The sequence below is a fragment of the Morone saxatilis genome, unplaced genomic scaffold (genome assembly GCF_004916995.1).
Source record: "Morone saxatilis isolate NCDOM2014 unplaced genomic scaffold, NCSU_SB_2.0 Contig16, whole genome shotgun sequence".
NCBI lineage: Eukaryota > Metazoa > Chordata > Actinopteri > Moronidae > Morone > Morone saxatilis.
Genome location: NW_023339718.1, coordinates 16627772 through 16650314, shown reverse-complemented (window position 1 = coordinate 16650314; position 22543 = coordinate 16627772). Strand labels below are relative to the sequence as shown.

The 22543-nt window shown below is 37.8% G+C and overlaps 2 protein-coding genes across 5 annotated transcripts; one reads left to right on the top strand and one right to left on the bottom strand.

Annotated features, from left to right (window-relative positions):
- Positions 1-1466: 1466 nt before the first annotated feature.
- LOC118325559 (serine/threonine-protein phosphatase with EF-hands 2) lies at positions 1467-12118 on the bottom strand (the record flags this gene model as incomplete). The annotated part of the gene is made up of 16 exons (XM_035658275.1): positions 1467-2019; positions 3378-3465; positions 3669-3835; positions 4363-4469; positions 4712-4854; positions 4985-5170; positions 7297-7632; positions 7726-7875; positions 8512-8548; positions 8674-8840; positions 9512-9558; positions 10038-10152; positions 10870-11045; positions 11136-11190; positions 11281-11408; positions 12082-12118. Coding segments are annotated over 16 exons (2193 nt in total), but the record flags the coding sequence as incomplete, so codon positions are not given.
- Positions 12119-15038: 2920 nt separating this feature from the next.
- Positions 15039-21196, top strand: LOC118325184 (flavin reductase (NADPH)-like). Of its 4 annotated transcripts, none has more exons than XM_035657766.1 (6): positions 15039-15089; positions 17094-17125; positions 17292-17518; positions 18559-18760; positions 19315-19479; positions 19835-21196. In XM_035657766.1, the coding sequence occupies exons 3-6, from the start codon at positions 17384-17386 to the stop codon at positions 19990-19992; spliced, it is 660 nt and encodes a 219-aa protein (XP_035513659.1). In that variant the 5' UTR covers positions 15039-15089; positions 17094-17125; positions 17292-17383; the 3' UTR covers positions 19993-21196. The 4 variants fall into 4 exon arrangements, with proteins under 4 accessions (XP_035513659.1, XP_035513660.1, XP_035513661.1 ...); XM_035657767.1 differs by lacking the exon at positions 15039-15089 and adding an exon at positions 15180-15203; XM_035657768.1 differs by lacking the exon at positions 15039-15089 and having other exon boundaries at positions 17094-17174; positions 17377-17518.
- Positions 21197-22543: the final 1347 nt, after the last annotated feature.

Here is a 22543-nt window from a genome sequence, read left to right as displayed (position 1 = left end):
TTAAAGACGTAATTACGGTAAACATTTTACATGGTCAGCACACACACACAAAAAAAACATACAATAAAATGTACATTTTACACACAGCAACGTTTTACACATGCACACACTGCACATGCACAATATGGGAGTTTATCTAACAACAGAAGAAGAAGACTTAACTAACTAAATGTAAAACACATCTTTGTATCCATATTTTGGATATTTGCTTTATTGCTGATACTGAAATGGGACGATTGATACCACGTGTTAAATATGAAGCTAGCTTAGCTTAGCATAAAGACTAACCAACACCTCTAAAACCACAGTGGATTAAACAAATAATAAAATATCATGTTAATTAATGAGATTTATAGGTGTTGCTGGCTTTGGACAGAGCCAGGATAGCTGTTTCCCTGTTTCTTTGTGCTAAGCTAAGCTAACCGTCTCCTGGCTCCAGCTTCATATTGAACACACATATATGTGAGTGGTATCAATCTTCTCATCTAACTCTCGGCAAGACAGCAAATAATGTATTCCCCTTAAAACACTGGGCTTCAAAGCAACATTAATAAGCAAACCCTAAAAGTCAAGTGAATAAAAGCATGAGTTCTCCGTTCTGGACAAGGTGAGGGTTCGTATCCCACCTGAGATGAGGAAGGACTTCAATACATCGTTGGCAGTTGATACAAAACATCAACAGTGCAAACTAGAATTAACTTCATCTCCAGAAGTTAAAACACTTCTACTGCTAAGGCACCAACAACATTAAGTTGCAGTTAATTAGTGCAACAGATATAGAGCTGCACAATTATTCATTGTTTTATCAAATGTAACTTTTGTTTAGTTTCTTGTTTCTATAAAGGGTTTAGGAGGAGTGTAGGTATTCGTGTAGGTAAATGAAATAATTTTAGGTTTTAACCACTTTATCACTAAAATACCGTAATGTAACAGTAACAGTTTTCTGATGTTTACAATACAAGAAACTAACTCACAGATGAATCAATTATGAATATAATTGCTAGTTGCTGCCCTAATATGAATGGAGATTTTCCAGTGAAATATGTTTTTTTTTTAATGTAATTTACATTACTACTAATACTAATACTTTTATTATTTTATTTGTTATTGGATATCTTTGAGATATTACACTATTTTTTTTATGCATTATTGTCTCTGTTCTCCCACCCTTTAGGACTAATGCACTTTAATTTTGTCCTTCTTGAATTGTTAATCGTTCACCCTGGGCAGGTTGGATGGTTAACCTCTCTCATCATAGAGCCTGTCAATCTATCAATATATTTATGGGTGTAGAAACCATTTTAAAAATCCAACTGTGATTGAAACGTTGGAGAGTGTGCAGGTGTTAATCTTTTCATAATCATGTTAAAAATAAAGATAGATACGGATTTAAAAATGTCCTCGTAATAACTGTGATCACAGTATCTAATATTATTTCAATAATCACGCTGCCTAAACCTGATTTTTATTCTAATTTAATACGAGACAAAACGTTTGTCCGTGCAGCTGTGTTTCACCTACTCTGCCTTAGTGGATAAAATGCAAAATGAACATTTGCAGTCAAATACCCTGAACTCTAACCTCTTCCTAATCCCCTGTGATCCACGCTGCTGTTGCTCAGCAGCATCCTACGTCTTAATGTGCGTCATTAAAGCAGCTTGCATTGGCTGCGTCACCCCGCCCTCCCCTCTGCCGCCTGTCTGCCTGACCAGGAGTCTGAGCTGAGGTTGCTCTCTGTTTTCAGTCTCTCTTTCTCTATCCCTGTTCAAATGTTGGGGTCTTCTTCCAGCTTGGTGAGGTCAGTGACCGTGCCCATGAACATGCTGCGTCCTCGCTCCAGTCGGCTCTTCTTGTCCGTAAGGCGAAAGGCCTCCATGAACTCGTCGATGTCGATGCTGCCGTCCTGGTTGCTGTCGATGGTGACGGCCAGGTCGGAGATGGCCTCGTCCGTGATCTCCATCTTCAGGTAGACGCTCAGCAGCTTCCAGGTCTGCCGGAAGTCCTCGATGGTGATGAAGCCTGGGGAGGTGAAAGGTTAAAGATGCACCATAGAAAAGATAACGGATGGACGGGGTGGGAAAAGTTAAGGGCCAAAGAGGGTAAAAATAAGCAGAAATATAGGCAGAGACTGATGGAGTAAAAAGCGTGTGTGTGGTCAGATGTGGTGGGGAGAGACCAGTAGATCAGTGGGTTAATCCTCGCCTTAACTGCGAGGATTCTGGAGGCAGCAACATGCTGTGGCCTCTTTTGCACACTACTATAGGTGGATTAACAAAGGCTGAACTCGGTAGACGTCGCTATCTGGACACCACAAATACTTTACAGAGCTCTGACACTCTTTAAACCTCCACAGACTGGCTCATGTTGGATTGTCTCTGTGAGTTTTGTACAGTTACATTTAATTCAAGATATTGAATAAAATGGGAGACTTCCACAAAATGGGGGACTCATAAGCAACACATTAAAAAAAGAGGTTGAGATATTCTGATGTTTAGTCCTTTGTATCGGTCAAGCTCCAAAAACACTAGATCCTACATTTCCCATAATGCAACTTGATACTATATCATATTTCAGTAGACAGAAAATTAATCAACAACTATTTTGAATATGAATATACTGAACTTCATGTGTAAAATCAGTGAAATTCCCCTTTATGACATCCAAATAATTATTTTCCTTCATTTTTTGGTATAATTATTATAAGCTTATTGGCGCTGTATTGCGGAGGTAAACAGACAGCATCCAATCAAGTTGCAAAAGAGAACCATGAAGTTCTAACATGTTGATGTTACTGAGCGTCAGTTGGAAAAGATGATACCAAAGATAATTTTGTTTTGTTAGTTTACAGGTTTAGACTTTACTTTGGACTTGAGTACATACATTTGAGATTGAACTAGTGACTTCTTACCTCTGCTGCTGCCCTGTTTGTCTCTCTGTTTTCTTTCATTTTGTTTGTATTCACACGTCTCTTCTTTGGCCAAATTATTCTTGATTATGATTTCGGTCACGTGTTTTACTTCTCTTATCTGATTTGATGCCGTGAGAATAAACTAAACTTCTATAATGGCCTTTTTCCTACACAATTATTTGATGTTCATTTAAAAAGTCCTGAAAAAATTTTGATTTCTGCAGCACAGGTGGTAAAACCTGATATTTCATCTTTACCTAATGTCATGTCACTGAGTAAGAATAATACAGCAGCAAATAACAAAATGGACCCAGAAACAGACGGCCAATATTTTAAGGTGGATTTTCCCTTAAGGAGGCGAGAGAACAACAAAATATGCTCTCTATTAAAAAGAGAAAGAAGCCAGTGGTGTGAATAGATGTTCACAGTAAACATGTGACTTGTTTCAGTGATGAATAAATAGTTTTACCTGAGTTGTCTGTGTCTACGATTCTGAAGATGGTCTCCACCGTGGAGCGGTGGCGGTACAAAGTCTCAAGCAGACTCTGGTCAATGTGCTGCAAGAGGAGAAATGATGAAAAACCATGTGAGATAAACAGAGAGCTTTTATTTTTTATGTAGACAGCATTTAATTATGTGACACAGTAGAAGTTTTAGCAAAAGATATGTATATAAAATAGCCTCAAATTTATCCAAAATATGAGAGTCAGACACTATATTTCTGTGACCATCTATCTCCAGCTCAGTGCTGTGTCCTTACGTCCGTGTTGGGTCCTTTGATGGCGAGCTCGTTAAACCACTCTAGGTAGTTGATCATGCCGTCGGTGCTCTTGGAGGTGACCAGCTGACCGCGCAGCATCCTCCAGGGCACACCGAGGTACATCACACTCTCCACTGCAGAGGCCCAGTCGTTCAGAGACACAAGACCTGACGAAGGCGGAGAGTTCACCTGTTATCTGATTTATTTTATAACACTAGATTTCACACAAATTCTCATCCATTGGTCCCTTACACAGTCCAATCAGGTGTCAATGAACGACTTCAAAAATCAACTCCAATAACATAAAAAGAAGAACCCAACAAATAAATTAGCAGGTCAACATTATGGCCAATATATACTAGTATATATTAGTGTTGAGTTGAATGACAATGTTGAAACTTCCTTCCTTTCACATTATGTACTTGAAACACAAGGGTGTTGGCTGGATTAAAGTAGATCACTGTTTAGCTCTGTTTAGTTTCTGTGAAACCGTCAAATGTTCTGGATGGAGCCACATGTTTTTATCTGAAAGGGGATTAAAATGTTCCACACAAAATACAAAAGTGTGAGCTCATATTTCGCCCCAGCCAGACATTGTCCTTTGAGAACTGCAAGGGGAAAAACATGAGAGATCTGTAATAAAACACCTGATCTGTTAAGGACTGAATTGGTTTATGAAAATCACACTACACACCTGTGTTCTCAATGTCGAACGTTTTGAAGGCACAGATGAGGTCAGATTTGTGCGCAAACAGCTGCTCCCGCAGGACTTTGAGTGCTGAGCGCTCGGTTCGCCCAACACTGTAGACAAGACGACAACAAACACAACAGATAATGAATTAAACTAAATGAATTAAAGGCAGAACAATGTAGAGAACATTGCTGTTTTATCAGAAAAGGCGAAACTGTGCTATTAAACATTCAGTTGTTGTCAGTAAAGGTTCTTGTCTAACACAGTAACAGTTGTAAAAGTAGAAAAATAAAAGAGTAGATACGTTGTATACACATGTTTGTGTCATGTGGAAGGTGGGGTTAACGTTTACCTTTGTCTTACGGTGAGCTCTCTGGTCATGCTGCTGGCCTGGTACTGAACCAAATAAGGCACAAGGTCTGGACCCAGCCTCACATAGGCCCCTCTGTTGCTTCCCACATCGTAGTAATTGGAGGCAGAAAATAGAGTGAGAACCTGAGTGAAATGAGAGAGAGGGTTAATGTTGTCTAACAGCTCTTCAAAGCGGAGCTGGAAAACTATTGGGTTCAGGAAATCAACTGCGAAAACACCAGAGCCGCTGTGGGCTGTCAGTGTCTGAGCTCACCTTACGGTTGTGGCAGAACTCATAACCGTCCTGTTTGCACTCGTGGGAGCGGATGATGAGTTGCAGGTTGTGTCTGTTCAGGAAGTCCTCTGTGACATCGGGGCCCCAGTAGCAGCCTCCGCCCCGCACCTCGTTGGGTGTGCAGCCATCCTGGATCATCGGGTCGCTCCACAGCAGGTCCAGGATCTGGAAGCACACAGGAATGACAGGAAATTTAATTTTAAAGGATTCAAGTAAAAACCTTGAAAAAACTCACCAAAAGGTCTATTGGTAGTTATTCTGAACATTTCAATCATATCACACTGTTATCCTGTTTCCAAGGGGTCAATAATTAACTTTTAATCTCAACTTTTATGACAAAATGTACAAGAAAACTTTAAGGTGCTTAGTTGGAAATGAGAATTTGAACATCTACAATTTTATGACAACTGTGAAAACTGGTGGATAGATTTCCATGAAATAAAGTTTAGACATTAATGCTCCTCAGAGCATGAATCCACCTGACTTTAATGATCCCCTGACACATCCTTTAGAGCCACCATGAGGTTCACATTTGTAGTTCTGAGTGAAATGTTTCAACAACTGGATGGATTACTATGAAATGTGGTCCACACATTCATGTCCCACTCAGAATGATTTTTGAGAGGTGATTCCTTAACGTTCCATCTAGCGCCATCATCAGGTCAAAATTTTAATCATTACAATACTTTAGTACAAAGACAACTAAAACTAATGACATCCCCATCTTGCTCAGCTGCACGTTGAGTTTAGTGCTAATTAGCAAATGCTAGCATACTAACATGGGAACTATTATACTTACTGAAACATTAGCATATTGATGTAAGTATAGTGGCTGTAGACTTTAAGTCTTATTTGATATTGGCACACTGTGTAATGGCTGATTTTTTACTGGCAGAGCAAAAAATATTTCTATTATCTGAATTACAGTCTTAAAGTCATACAATTAAAAGCTCTTAAATGTATAAAATAATGTATTGGAATGTAAGTTATTCTGCTGTTTCTTCTGTTTTCAGTGCTTTAATGCATACAAACACCTGAAAGCATCACTTTATATTTGAGACAATTCATGAAGTTACCCTTCATGTTGTTGAGTCGTTTACAGTGATTGAGCATTGGATTGGTTTGGACGTATCACCAGCAAGCACCAGAGCCAAATGAGACCATTGACTTCTACAGTCTGTGCGTATGGTGGTGACGGCCAGTCTGAAAAGCAGATTGAACTCACGGCATGAGGGATTAATGACGCAGTGGATTACGGCATGTTGAGGCCCACGCAGGAACCAATCCTCAGCACCTCCTCTGAGGTGAGTGCTGATCACTGATGGAGCGTTTATCAGCCTGTGACTCAGGATTCTTTTAGTCCACTAGAACAGAGCTGAGGCGCAAAAATCATGACCTCTGATCAAAGTAACTTACTTTTTGATAATGTCTTTTTTTGATAAAGTATTTAGATATCACGTTTATCACATTAACTCGCTTACAGAGAAAAAACAATACAGAATGCTGACTTTTAAATTCTAAATGAGAGATCCTTCAGCACTGACACCTCCTCTAATAAAATAAAAACTATAAAACTATTAAAGTTGTGTTAAAGGTTCCCTGTAGAGTTTTAACCTCATGGAGCTGTTTCACTTTTGGTGGCTAACACCAACTGTAAAGGGCACAATTTAGACACTATGATATTTAGAGCTGAAACTATTTGTCTATTAACTGAATGGTTGGTTCATCTGCAACTATTTTGACTAATTTTTCAAGTACAACTGCCAAAAAAAAAGCCTGTTCCAGCTACACAAATTTGCAGTAATAATAATCTGACTATGTTTGGGTTTGGGACTGGTGGTTAGAAAAAACAGTATGAAGATGCCACTTGAGGTTCTAAGAAATTGTGATGAGCCATTTTCACAATTTTCTGACATTTTAAAGCTCAAACGATTAATAAGTTACAGAAAATCTAAATACAAAACAATTTAAATGCAGACCAAGAGTTGGACCTAACTATAAAAAAAAAAATAGTATATTATCTGTATTTGGGAGTGTGTGTGTGTGTGTGTGTGTGCATTGTCTGTGCATTTACACAGAAAATACAAGATAAACAATATATATAATATAACAATATTGAGTTGGTCATGAACAGTACATGAGTACAGTGCACTACAAACATGTACTGTCTCTATGTGTATCTTTTTACGTGTTATGTACTTACATACTTACATATTTTCTTTCATTGTTTATTTTTTTTGTTGTTGCTATTTTTACTAAATGGGAAAGAAAACTGTCTCAAAGTATCTGACCTGTTTCCACTCATCCTTGGAATTGTCACTGTTGATGGAGTCAGAAGACACAGACTGAGTCATCTCCTCTGATCTGTTAGTCCCCACGTTTAAAATGGCCAGCCTCCTCTTGTGGATCTCTATCTCATCCACGGCCTTCCCTTTGATCCTGTTGGAGAAGTCCTGCAGGGAGCGGTTCTGGAAGCTTTCGCGGGTTCCCAGGGGTTTGGGATATGTAAGGGAGATCCGACGCTGTAAGACCTTGTGGGTGGAGACGTCCTCATCGAAGTCCGAGTCAATGGACGCCCCCGCTAAGCTCTGGTGTCTCTTCTTTGGAGGCCTCAGCGCTGAAACATACTGGGGAAAACATGGGAGAGCACAGACTTGAATGAATATCTGTGTTTGAGTGTCAATGGAAGTTTATCACAGCTGCACATGTTGTCTCCTCACATTGTGTCTGTCCAATCGGGCGAGGATGCTGAGGTCTGTGATGTCGGAGATCCCTCCGTGGAGTACCAGCACCTTCTGGTCAATCACCGTTGCTAATGGCAACCAGCTGAAAATCTTCTGCAGCAGTTTCAGGATCCGTTTGCCGTGCATCTGAGGAGATAAACAGGAACAAACAGGAAATTACTTTCTCATCCACCTTTCCATCCAAAGTTTTTTGTAAACATTTAAGGTTTCTTTTCTTTTTTGAGTGAATGAATGAATTTTATTATTATATTATACCGAAAATTACATTTTCTATTCATTTAATTTCATCTTCTACAGTTTTACATTTCCTACCCAATATAAGATGTATCTTTGATGTATATAATTTTGATCTTTGATATATATGTCAAATTAGTGCTGATAGTTTACAGGAATTTCTTCCATTTATCTAAACAAATTCAGGAAGAAAGAAGAGTAAAGGAGGGTGGGTCTTTGGACCACCTCGCCCTCCCTGACTCATCAAAAGCCAACAGAGCCAGATGTCCTCCAGTTATCTTGTGTAATGACATCAAATCCTCTTAGCTGTGAGTAGTGACCAGTGTTGTATTGACCTATATTAAGCTTAGCTGGGAATGTGTAGGCGCAGGTGACTGAAACCATTTTAATTTGCTGCAAAGACAGTTGGGATTAGGACACATTTTGGCTGTGCTGACTGGTTTGATAAGCAGAGATAAGGAGTTAATACCAAGCAGCAAAAAAAAAAAGGAGTGTGTTGAGTTTCAGGTTTACATTGTATAAACCTACCTTGTATTTAGTCAACACCTCTTTTGTGAAGCCGTACCTACATCAGCCAGAGAAACACAAGATGAGAGTGAGAAATTGAGGTTTTTGATAATAACTGAATGATTTGGACAAGAAGAACGTGTGTTTTTGGACTTCACTGTCCCCAGGTAGATTTAGTTTTACCTGAGGTTAACTATATGGTCCTCATGGTTTCCTCTGTTGAGGTGGACTTCACTCGGGTAGACGAGCAGGAATGAAAACAGAATGATGAGGATCTCAATGGAGTCTTTGCCTCGGTCTACAAAGTCTCCGTTAAACACATAGGGCTTCTCTAAGGAAGGCATGCCATTCTGTAGAGTAAACAACAGCAAGATAATGTCTCGTTAGAGGTTCATTCTGTAATCTAAATGTAAACAAATGATCCTGTTTCACTCATTAAGTGATTTGTAGGACCTTAATGTAGAAAAATGCAGCATGTTGCAGCTAAACATCTTTGTTTTAACCAAAAGAGAAACAATTAGTTGATTCATGGTTGGTTATTCAAAACATAAATAATCAGCAACAATTTTCATAAGTGCTTAATGCAAGTTGAAGTTGAATTAAAAAAGTCAAACATTCAGAACACAGAATTTACTGTTTGTCTCCATTTCATATCATTCAAAACTGAATATTAAAATAAAACATACTTAACTTAATAAAACTTTGAGTTTTTTGACTGCCGTTTTTTTTGTTGGCACTTTGTAAACTAAACAGTTAAACTTTTAAATGAAACAATAATCAATAGATCAATTAATGATGAAAATAATTATTCTTTGTTGCACTACGGATTTACTTTAGGGCCCTGAAGTACATGAGGAGAGTATAATAATAAAATCAAAGCATTTGAACAAATTCAATAAAAAAAGGCTATCTATAGATATCTTATTAAAATGAATAACCACAGCTCATAAGCTAAGAACATATGCTGTATGTCAGGGTTATTTCAGCATTTGTAAAAGATTTTAGAAGAGGAGGTCCCAACCTTGTAGAAAATCAGCAACAGATCTTCCAGTTGCCCGTGCAAATCACCTGTAATGAAGAGGATATACGTACATTAATCAACACATTTCATCAACTGGCAGAAAGAACTTACTTTTACAACAGAGAGGCTCTTGTTGTATATTATCAGAAAACCTTTTGGGATGTGCTGCTGCCTCAAGGGTTTAATATAAGGGCTTTGTAGACAATTATATTTGTCAACAATTAGGTCTGACAATTGTTTGGACTATAAAATATCAGATATTTGGGTTTGTAAAATGGAGAAAGAGCATAATTTGACATATAAACATAAAACGAACAATCCAACAAATTTTCACAAGACTTTTAGGCATTTTGCTACAAGAAGTTACTATTACTATTACTAAATTATGAATCAATTGTCCAAATTGTTGCTTATTCATTTTCTGTCATTAGTTTCAGCTCTGTTTCAGTTCAAGACTGGCTGAGGACCTTGGTCGCAATAACATCCTAACATCCAATCTAAAAATCAACTATTTCTTTCAGCTCACCACAAATAGTGATTTCTTTGCTTTGGCAGGTGGAGATGCGGCTGATATTTGGCAACATCCGGAGCTGTCTCCATGTTTCCAGCAGGAGCTGCAGGACGTAGCGTGAGTGCAGCTGCTACTGGGAGAGAGACTGGTCAGCAAGACGGTTTCAAGCACGAAACACATGAACAGGTGGTAATACTGCAGTGATTGCTGTGATATTGTGATTTATGCATGAATGATTTACTAAAATAAACTATTAATAGATTTAAAGACAAGTGAAATTCTTATGTTAAAGTACAGATTAGCAGCACTGGCTTCATTTGGATGTTTTTAAAAAATCATTTTTTTCTTCTTCTCAACACCAAATAACCTCAGACTCCTTCTTACGCTCATAAATATGATTGTTAGGGTCAGTTTCATGCAAGTATGACTATCTTGCAGATAAAATATACAGTACATATCAAAACAAATGATATGTGTTGTGGAGCTGGGACGATAAAATCATTAGGCCTCAATCATCCACAGTGCAAATATTATTTGCCTTCGTAGAGTAAATTTCTTTTTTATCTGAAAGATTTTTATCTGGCTATACAGCTTTTCAAACTTAGTCTGTTGGCCAAAGGTCACAATAAGTCACATTAAAATGTAATTTCTTCATAGAAACAGTTTAAAATGTATGTATAATATCAGGATGTCAAATGCGGGTTATGTTATTTCTATGAAATACAAAATCATTTCCACCTCCTTTTTCTGCTATACTAAAAAAACAACTAAATTGTGCTGTAGAACCAACATAAACCAATCCAAAGGTTTCTAGAGACTGGAGTGTAAAGCAGAGGTGTGCACCTACTTTCTTGTTCCTGAAGGCCTCCACCAACTCGACTGCCTGCTCCACCGTCAGAGGGAAGGTGAGGTGAGGTCCTGAGTAAATCTCTGGCACCTCAATGTTCTTGTAGCAGAAGTACCTCTCCCACTCTGCGTCCTGACAAACCTCGTTCTCTCGGAAGATGTGCGAGATCAGATTTCCTGGAGGGAAGGTCAAGATGACAGTTCAAACACAGAGGTCCAGTTTTACAGAAGGAAAATGCAGTTTGTCAGTCGAAATGGAAATCTTACGTTCATTGCTTGATGGTGTGAAATTGTCCATGAGGTAGCCGAGGAAATTATAAAGCTGCACAGGGAGGAGAGGTGAAAGATGTTATTTTCTCATTTACAGGATACAAACAGAAGTATACTGGATCATCTAAATCCAGTTTCTCACCTTTATCTGAGCCTGTTCTCCAGAGTATTCGATGGACTGGAAGATGTGCCAGGTGTATCTCCGTCTCATCTCTGTGCGGGCTACATACTGACGGTACCATCGCTGAATGAGGACAGCAGCTCTTATAGCTGGAACACAAGAGAACAGACGACAGGTGATCAGAAGGCATCTCACTACAGAGGGGACATATGCACTGATTATTTGACAGCTGTAGTAATTTTTCAGATTAATAATAGTAAATATAATCAACAAATAACGTATAATTAGTTAAGATAAGAGTTTAAATGTATATACAGTAATTAAAATGAAAATGTACCAGCTGCAAAATGAATAGTGATGTACATATTAATCCATATGTATATGGATAATAATTCATATATCATAATAATAATAATAATATAATATACATTATTGAAAATAAAATACTATACTACTAAATATACTAATACTTAGTTTTATATCTGTTGATTCAAAGAAATTGTATTTACATGTGTTATATTTATTCTCTGATTTCTTTAACTGGTGAGAACTTTATAGTGTAGACACAAAAAACCTTTGTTTTGATCACAGTCCATAAGCTAGCTAGCTAGCCAGCTAGCTAATAAAGTTATTTTAAAAGCCTAAAAGATTCAGGGCTTTTTAGAAAACATTCGGGGCTGGAGCCTCAGAAGCCCCTCCCCCAAAATATCTATAACAGTTTGACATTCGAGTTTTGCTCCACCTGCCATGACCCAAATATGTGTGGTTTGAGTTTACATTCAACAACAAAACAACAAACAAGGTATGATAGAAAGGGCTTACTTGTGACGGCTGCATGCAGCAGAGGAGGAAGACGAAGAGAAATACATATACATTAATACAACACGTATGATGGAGAGACTACAGTTATAACGTAAACAGACAAAAACAAGGTAGACAACAAGAACCACTGAGCTTCTCTGTCCAGGTGTGGTGATGATTTATATAAATCTGTGAAGGTTGACAGAGATGAACAGTGTCTGTCTGGAGGATCATGATTACCTTTTCTCGAGTGTTTGTTGAACTGGTTAGACTTTGTGACACCACATCCCATGACTGTTCCTGTTCAAAGCACCAAACAAACAACACGTCAGCTAAAAGTGATTCTTAAAAAAGTACATATAGGTCATTCGTCTACTAGATTTAATAAATGGGCATGTATTTAACAAACTGTTCAAGTACTACAACATGGATTCCTGAACTGCTTTCTTAAAGGTATGTATGACCTTTGGAGTCACTGTCGATACATTCCTTTTTTACTACTATCCACACACATTTTAAAATAATCCTGTCTAGACCTGTAAGAAACCCTTTCATTTATGGAGGAAGTTGCTTGGCAGCCGCAGGAGAGTCGCTTGACTTTGTGGACTTTTAATCTCGTTATCTGCTGGTTCACTTGTAACCTCTGTGATTGGCCTCAATCCTGCAGCAGATGTCTGTTTTGGTCTGAATTCTACGAAGGTTTACATATAATATGTAATCTATAATCTAAATAAAGGGAATATCTACACATGCTGTTATTATTTCGATGACATGTAAAAAACTGAGTGGTTGAAACAGCAATTTGAAACGTCCCTGTATTGTTTTAGGTAAACAAATGATGCCCGAATTATTGTTTACAATTTACAAAACACAATAAAACATTCAAATCTGAATCTGAACTTGGTAGATTTCATCAAATTGTGTTAACAAATAACTGTCTTGTTTTGCGGTGCTGATTCTGGCCTACTTAAAGGAACAGATGGGTGGCTTTCGTCACCAGTAAAGATATTTAGCAGCAGGCCAAAATCACCCAATCAGACGAGGTTTTCTGATAAAAAAAACTGGACTACAGAACAAACCTGGCATTTTAGGTGAAGTACTTATTTGAACCAGGTCTGGAACATGAAGAAGATTCAGACCAAAACTGAGACTTATGGCATATGTCTGCTCATTTTGGAGTTTTATTAACTTATTTAAAAGTTACTCTACAATGACATCTTTAAATCGGCCGTTTACTTACGTGCTCACCTCCTCTGTCCAGTCACCAGTTCCCAAGTTGTTTGGATGCCAGTTCTCAGTTTCAACGCGTATTTAAACAGCCATTTGCTGTGTTTCATCCTCCAGCAGTCCACCAGGATCAGGTCGAGAACTGCAGGATGTCCATCAGAAGGCTCATTGTAGGTAGTTGAATGACAGCAGCACCCAGTTATTCACCACAGAGGCCTCATGTACAAAGCTATCCCCACTGTGCAGCTCCCTCAGACTGTGCTGAAGCCGGTTTAGTCTTTAGTCCCACAGTGTGATCGCATAATCAAGGCACCGAGCCACAAGTGGATTACTTCAGCTAATGACTTGATGCGACTAGACTGGTCTTTATATAGGAGGATGGCAAAGTGCAGAGGTAAACATAGGTGGCAAGAGGGAGGCTGGCATCTGTTTTTGGCACCAGTCTGGTGTCACAGGACTCGTTTTTGGAAGTGTTTTGGATTACAGGTGCTTTTTTTGGAGTCCAGGATTATGTGTGCGTGTATGGTCTGGTTTTTGGACCAAAACTCAAACACATCTTCAACAGGAACTATCTTACCCAAGGAAGAGCTGAATGAGAGCACCTCTGTGTTTCATTTCTTCTGATCCCTTCAATGTTCTTCCCCAATGTAAACCCAATAAAAAGTCAACTGTTGCTTAGTGCTGAGTTCAATAGACTTAATAAAATCAATTGTTCCATATTCGAAACACACAAGTAACCTTTTACCTTGGTAGGTAGTAATATAGATATCCCTTAGGTCACTGGTTTCCCACTGGGGGTCACCAAAGCTTCACACGGGGTAACAAGGCCTTCTTGATTTTAAGGAGTGTAGGAAAACTTAAAACTATTACAGCATTTCATTCATTTCTGAAAAGAAAAGTAAAATAAATTGTTATTTTTAAAGTTTAGATTATTATTCAAGATATAAACCTCAAAATACTGACAGGATAAGGACATGGTGAAGACCTGAATGTGAGCTATTTTCACAGATAAGGCTGTGTAATGGGTTGAGATAATCTGGTGATACCGTACATATCACAATACAGGGGTTACGATTCAATATATTGCGATGTATTACGATCCTGTAAGCTAGACAATTTGTTTTTAAAAATCTACTTTTAGCAAAACTGCAATAGTATTTTTTTATGTGCAGTGAGATCGGCCTTTGTATGTATCACAGTCCCTGTAACAACCAACATCATAGCTCTCAGTTTGCATTTACAACACTGCTATGTAGCGGTTTAGGGGTTTATGCATAAAGAAAATCAATATCACAAAATAAAATATTGCAATACAATATGTTTTACAAATTTACACAAAAGTTACATAACACACAATCTACTCAAAATAAATATCTTGTTTTGCATAAACGTCCTGCAATAATTGTGTTCACTATCTGAGTTCATTACACAGTTTATCAGTTGTTCTGTACTGTTATTGATTATCAAATTGTCACTAATTAGCACATTTTCTAACGACTGACTCATCACTTAACTTACTTTGCTACATGTAGCTTTACAGTATACTGCTGATGTTTCAGGTGACAAATTGAATTAGCTAACCTGGCTGCACTTTTCACATTAAAATATACATTTTAGGATGTCTTTTCTGTAGCTACGACATTTCTTTTAAAGGGTCATCTGATCTCCTCCTACGTATTATCAAAACATACAGTTTAATCCAGATTAAACATATTAAACACTTTTGTAAACTGTTGCTTTACAAACGCACCTGAACGCTACCGCTCTTGAACGCCTCCCTCACTGGACGTTTCATGGCGAAGGTGAGTTATCTAATGTTGGATGTTTAGTTAACACAGCTAGCAAACTTTAGCGTCTACAACCAGCTGCCAGCTTATGTTAATGTTATTTATTAAATGGCCTAAATGTGGAAAATGGTATGTTACATCGCCTGTTATATAATATTATAACACAAATACGTTTAAGAAATGGGCGAATTCGAGTTGCTCCATAACAGGAAACACAGATTCACCCTGTTTACTAACAACTAACAATAAATCCTGTTTTTATGAAGATTCAACTTTCTGCAGAACCACATTTCAATACTTATTAATTTGCCATGCTGGTGGTGTATACATCTCATGTTTGAGTCTTTATTTTTAGTCTTTATTTTGAATACTGTTATTAAATAATGTATGTATGCTTTCATAATCTACAGCAGAATTGGCAGATAGGATGAGAAAGTGGTGGCACCTGGTTTCAGATTGTTTTGAAGCCAAAATAGTGCCTTTAGATAGTTGTGTTTTTGTCAGTGTAGTATTTTTGTCACTTGCATTGAATCATTAAAGCAAACCCACCTAATTGATTTGAATGATTTTACATAAAATGCCCTGTAGGGAGTCATTAAAACAGTAGTCAAACACAAAATGGGAATCATTCTTGACCCTATTGAAGGTCACATGAGGTAAATGCTAGGACAAAAGCAATAGCATCAGGTTGTAGTAGAGCACAAAGTGACCTTTGACCCGTGGTTAGATAAAAAGGTCATGCAAGGGTCAGTGTAGTACTTAAGTATTCAAGGTATATAGACTATATGCATGAGACGTTATTGTCTAACTTTAAGTTTGCAGCCACATACAGTATCATCAGAACTTTATTTTTCTGTGTAATTGTGTTTGGCAAGACATTGAACATTTTACATCGTATTGAATTCATTTAACTCAAATTGATTCATGGAAAAAGTGTGAGATGATGATGGATTGAATCTTTACAGAATCAAATATCATATATTAAATCAGTGTAGCATTACTTTAAAGGTCCAGTGTGTAACGTTTCAGAGGATTTATTGGCAGAAATATAGAATATAATATGCAGTACTGTGTTTTCATTAGTGTATAATCATCTGGAAATAAGAATCATTATAGAAGCCCAGAACAGACAAGATAGGACTGTTTTGTGGCCACCGTAGTTTCTCCTTTGTGCTTAGAACATAACAGTGAAGCGAGGGAGTTGCAGTCTACAACTACACCACCAAATGCCACTAAATCCTAAACACTGGTCTTTTGAATGTAAAGACGGCTTGTATCTTTATGCACTATTTACACAATTGACTATAGCTTTATCTGAGCCTGCCATCAGAAAGCTAAAACTATTTAAAACATGTCACCTGTCCCGAATCTCCACAAAGGACAAATGACTTGTATGACAAGTTTTATTTGCACGGCACATTTCAACAACCATGGCAATGCAAAGTGCTTTATTAAAGCAGTGAAATAACATACAAGATATATTAAAAACAATAGAATGGTAAAATAACAGCAAATTGTAGAAGGATTTTACACAACTGCTTTTACAGTGTAGCATGTGGCTCCATGTTGACCAGAATTATCAATATTTATTCATTTATTATTATTAATCCCAGAAGTATTTCCTAACCAAAATCATTCGAGGTTCAGTCAACAGTATCTGCTTAGTATCCACAGAGAGCATCTGATCAACAAGCTCGTCATCCTCCACTGCTGCAGAAATAACCCTTTAAGCCCAGTTTGGACACACCAAAGGCAAACAGGCTTTGTTTGTGTTTTTACTTCCTTAAATTGAAGTTTTCACCTCCCTGTTAATGAGCTGGAACAACTGATAACGCTTTTTTCTCACTGCATTTAAAACCATCATTCCATCAGCATTTGACGTCATCTTTAACTGGTGCAGAGCAACTTTCTGTATTTTATGGGGTTTTATTGGAGCAACTAATAGAAGGAATAATGAGTACATTAATTCATAATGAACATAACTGTTTGTTTCTGCTTGTATTGTGATTTCTCCCACAGATTACCCTATGTACATAATTTGACCTCTTTAGGTAAGTATTTATGTAGGATCAGTGACTAATGTAAAAACAAGGATTCAGTGTATCCTTTATCTACATTTTAAACGCAAAATCTTTCAGATGAAAAACGTGAATTTCTTATAGAGGGCCTCTTTATTGCAGCGTAATAATCATTTTTTTACACTTGAACTTGTGAAAGAGGGAGGGAACTTCCCAGCAGTTGGTTTGAGAGATCGGAGCATTCAGCACGTTGATCAGCCTTGACTGAACCCTGTGTGTCAGAGTCTGAGGATGAAGATCGCTGTGCTGGGAGCCACTGGACAGACCGGACAGTATCTGGTCAACCAGGCGCTGCAGCAGGGCCACATGGTCACCGCCATCGTCAGGAACCCGGGAAAACTCACTGTGCATCATGATAATCTCAAGGTAATGTTGGACATATTGTGCCGCTGCTCACTGCATGTTGGGTTCAAAGTTCAGACAGTGTGAAGTCACACGATAAATGTTTTATTGTGTCCAAATGAGAGTTATATGAGGTAAAACCTTATGTACTGCTTTCTGTTTCTGAACAGTAGACACAAAAGTTCTTGTAGGTTCAAGATCTGGGTGTGAAACAGCACACAGCAGTGCAGATAACAATGTGCACTTAACGCAACACTGCAAACATAAGCCTTGTGTTATTCTAGATTTTTCTTAGTGTCAACCAATTCCACAAAAGGCCAAAACCAACAATTAATTTATTATATTACCAAGTATCACCTGATATAGCTTATTCCTCTGTGCCTTAGAACTCTATTGTCGTCCATTAAAAGCACTTAAATGAGCCAAACAGTGACTTAAATGCTTCAGAATAACAAACATGCACCGTTCTCCTGATGTAAATACTCAAACGCTACAATGAGGTACGAGAGCAATGGCTTATAATTGTTGAAGAAATCTACTGAATGGGAAAACTGATCCACATCTTCAGAATACAAAATGAAACAATGAAAAAGGTTAATGAACTCCCCAAACAGTTTTTTTTCTGTTCTTATTTAATGTTGCAGATCTCAGGTAAATTAGGATTTAAGTGGAAATAAACAAGTGCCCAGCTGTTTCTAACTATATATGTGTGACCCATTGATAAAGACTTCGGTAGAAACCAGTAGAAAACACAGACAGGTAGGGAAGTAGGGAACCATTAAAAGGATTGACTCACACCTTTAGTTTTCATCTATCCATTGGATTTGTTGACACAAAAATGTAGAGTAAAACCAGGCTTATCCTTTGATACAACTGTAATGTGGTCAATCCAACTTTTTGTAACTATCAATTCATTCATTCATTTGAAATACATCATCTGTCAACTTTGAATTGGACTGTGTGTGATCTCAACCCCACAAAGAGGTTCCTGCTCTGCTTTAGCAGTATATCTAAAGTAAAATTCACCTCAGCATTATTCATGTTTCCCTGTTTGATACCTTCAGGTGGTGGAAGCTGATATTTTCTCACAAGACAATTTGAAGACTCATTTCAAAGGACAGGATGTGATCATGTCCTGCCTTGGCTTCCCGGCCTCCATCTTCTCAGGGGTGACGGGCTACACACTGTCCATGAACGCTATGATCAGCGCCATGCGAGAGGCCCGGGTCAACAGGATCATCACAATGACCTCCTGGTACACTGAACGTAAGTGCAGCACACATAATGATGCTTTCTGTGGGGCTTTTTTGTGATTTGATAGTGGAAAAATCCTCCAGGTCGTTCAACGTGGGATGTTCTAGGAGTTCTTTTGTGTTGATCTGTTGTAATTAACTGTGGCTACTTATCCAAGTAGTTTGTGAACATTGGCTTGTTGTTGCATTGCATTGTTGTTATTACAGAATTTGATATTAACCAATTAGTCTTATGAGTGTTTTATTTTTGTCTTATTTGTCATTGGCACAAATGGAATTCAGATTTTTTATTAAATTAATAAAATAATGTTTGAGAATTGTGGAATTCAAAAAGTGTCTTTGAGGATCTGCTGTTTACACTGTTTTAATGTGTACAAACACCTAAAAGCATCACTTTACAGTTTACAATTTACTGACTAAGTTGACTTTCTAATTCTGTGTGGTCTGTATCTGCACATCAAAGGATCATTATCAGAATTAAAACATTTTACCGTGTACATTCTGAGTGAAATTTGAGAGATTTAAGAGAAGAATGGTTTTACTTTGTTTTTTCTCTTATGTTGTTAGCTAACTCTGGAGCGCAGTCATCTTACCTCATCCGGTTCCTCCTGCTGCCGATGATCCGAAGCGTCCTCACCAACATGCACGAGATGGAGCAGTTTCTACACAAGACTGAGGACATCAACTGGACGGTGGTTCGCCCACCTGGTCTCAAGAACCTGCCGGCCTCAGGTAAAAGCTGACACGCGGCGGCCAACAAGGGGCAGAAACATACAAACAGACTCAAGAACATTTAACATCTAACAACAAGAATAACAGGGTGCCAGTTTGGCTGCAGAGAGAGGGTGACGCCATAAACAACAGCGTGTTCAGTGTGTGTTTAACAAGCCCTTTGGCCTCAGGATCCATTTTGACATAGTTCAAGCTCATTAGCGTACTTAATGAAGTGTTTATGAGAATGAATGGGCCCCATTTTTATATTAATCCTATTCCTTTCCTTGAGGTTTCAGCATGTGAAGGACCAATTTTAAATGCTGTTGTTGTAACGCCTCTGACTCCCAGTTTTTCATTTTTTTGTCCTCTTCAGCTCAAGAGTTTCTGACCCATGAAGGATATTTTGTACCCGACAGCAGTGGTAATCCCGCAGGCAGCGCAGTGGGGAGAGGAGACGTGGCTCGCTTCATGCTCTCTCTGCTCAACAGCAACGCATGGGTCAAGAAGGGAGTCGCCATCACTACCAAATGAGAAAGAAGAAGCCTTAAGAGTCAATTCGCACAAAGTACAAATACACATTTACTCACCAATCTCTGGTGGGATCTAGCCATGCAGGTTTTGAGATTCAGGCCTTTGAGATTTCTGCCTCCACACCAATAAAAAAAAGAGATAAATGTTCTGGATTTACAGTCCACAACTTTTTGAGTGTTTTTATTCACTCTCGCTGCTCTTGTCAACCTTGTTTCCAGCAGCAGCAGTGTACTGTTTTCAGCTCTGATCAGTCCACTGTACACTACATGCACTGCACCAAAAAGCAGAATTAGCAAGTAACTGGTGAACATAATCAAACATTTAGCAGCTAAAAAGTTAAATATTCCCCTCGGGGGCTGTTGGAGGGCAAAACAGAGCTACAAGGAAAGTGAATATGGAATATTGCATTCATGAGTTTTCCATAAAAACAAGTTCACCACAACAACTTTATAAAATAATTGTATTCCAGTGTTGCATTTACAGCTTAAGTAAGTTATTACTGCTATAAACTTGGATCTGGATAATCCCACAGATGTCAATGTTAACAGTTTTTACTTGAACATTTCTAAAAAAAGAGATTTCTGTAAATGTTTCACTGCAGTAAGGACCACAAACAAAATTCACTTCACCTCTCTTTTATTGGGGAGACAGCAGAAATGACAGAAATCGATATTTTAACCCTGTGCAAATAAAGCCTTAACTATCTCCATGGTTAGATGCCTCCACCAGAGCTAAGGAGGGAAGAAATTAATTGTAGTTTTTATTTGGGGAGAACTGGTCCTTTAACGAGAAATGTGTCATCTATTTCCTGCCTTCACAGTCTGCTACTGGATATAATGGCATAACTGCCTTTTATAGCCTAATCTGTCTGATGAATGTCTTTTTATGACCTCTCGTTTAACATATATATATATATATATATACATTTTTATATACCATTTAATTATATTGGCCATACTTTATTACTCACAAGGGTACAGTTACACATTGTAGTACATGATTTCAGCCATATGAGGATAGTGTTGTGCCATATCTGATAGCAGTAAGAGCAAGTCAGCTGGAGTCACGGCAACATTTCCATTTGCTAGTTGATTAAACAGAATGAATGAAACTCTTATAGTGTTGCACCATGTGTTTGCATGAGCACTTTATGTTCAAATATGTACTGTATCAGTTCTGTAAAATAAACATAAAATAATGTTTAGGAGAATGTACCTTACAAATTGGGGCTTTGGAAAGCCTGTGTGGGCAGTCAGTCCCTTTAACTTCTGATTTTGCTTTCAAGAAAATCTACAGAATTCTTCTTGTCACCAATTTCATCTTCGGTAGGTTAATGTTTTTTTGGATCCCAGGTTTCAACACAGCAGAATTCTCCGGCATTTAAAGAAGAAAAAGAAACTGAATCCTACTCACATGGCAGAAAATGTTTGTTGCACTAATGAGTTAAATTTAATATGCAGCACTTCAGGCCCCATCCAACACTGTGATGTAACACAGGGTGTTTGACCTCATCTGTCAAAGATAAAACACCTGGGTATCTTTTCCAGTGATCAAGGTGTGGTCAGATGTGCAACATACTTAAATTTATGTGAACAGTGTAGAGCAGTGGCGAGCAAAATAACCTCTATAACATATATTATCACTCTTATCACTCTGTAAACATTTATTTTTTGTTTACTAATGCCAAATAAAATTTGACAGCTATCACTCATGAAATGTTTAAAAGTAATTTAAATGAGAAACAACACAACCAGTCGTCCCAGAATGCAATCTGATATGTGTGTGTGAGCGTAAAGGGAGATTTTCTAAAGTTTTGTGTGAATGTTTGTATGTTTGTAATGGGAAAACAGATTATACTTTGACCTAAATTCTACACATTCACATAAAAAAACTAAGCTAAAAAATTTGGTTTGACCAAATCAACATGTTTTAATTGACAATCATGGAACATCTATGACAAAATAAACATTTCAGTATTCCTAGTAAGCAAACATTCATTCAAATTCAAATGTGTGATTTGCACGTTTGTGATTTGAGAAATTCAAGCTATTGATATTCTTTCATTTATATGTGTATATACATATATATTAAGAAAAGGAATGGCAACTGGAATTGAACCTATGGCCACTGTAGCAAAGATTATGGTTCACAAAATGTCCTTTAAATGTCCAGATTTTAAAGAGGATGTTTCCCATCCTGCATGTGGCTTTTGTGCTGAGTTATATACAATTCTCCTGTGTATGCCACACAGTGTATGGTAAGATTTTGGCTCTGACTAGGACATTTTATTTACAAAATGTTCACAGCTGCTGTGAAACTGTATGTACAGCTTAAATATCGATTTGGAACAGACAACAGAAACTCAACATTAAAACATAGCAGCACAACAACATCAGTTCCATCAAATACAACAGAATCAGAATCAGAATTTTTCCTGTTAAATCATTTCAGTTAAATCAGTTCATAAACATGCCCCAGGTTTCCCACGGCTGCCTCTCTTCAATATTATCTCATCTCTGTGCAGTCTACTGTTTTGCCACTGCATACATTT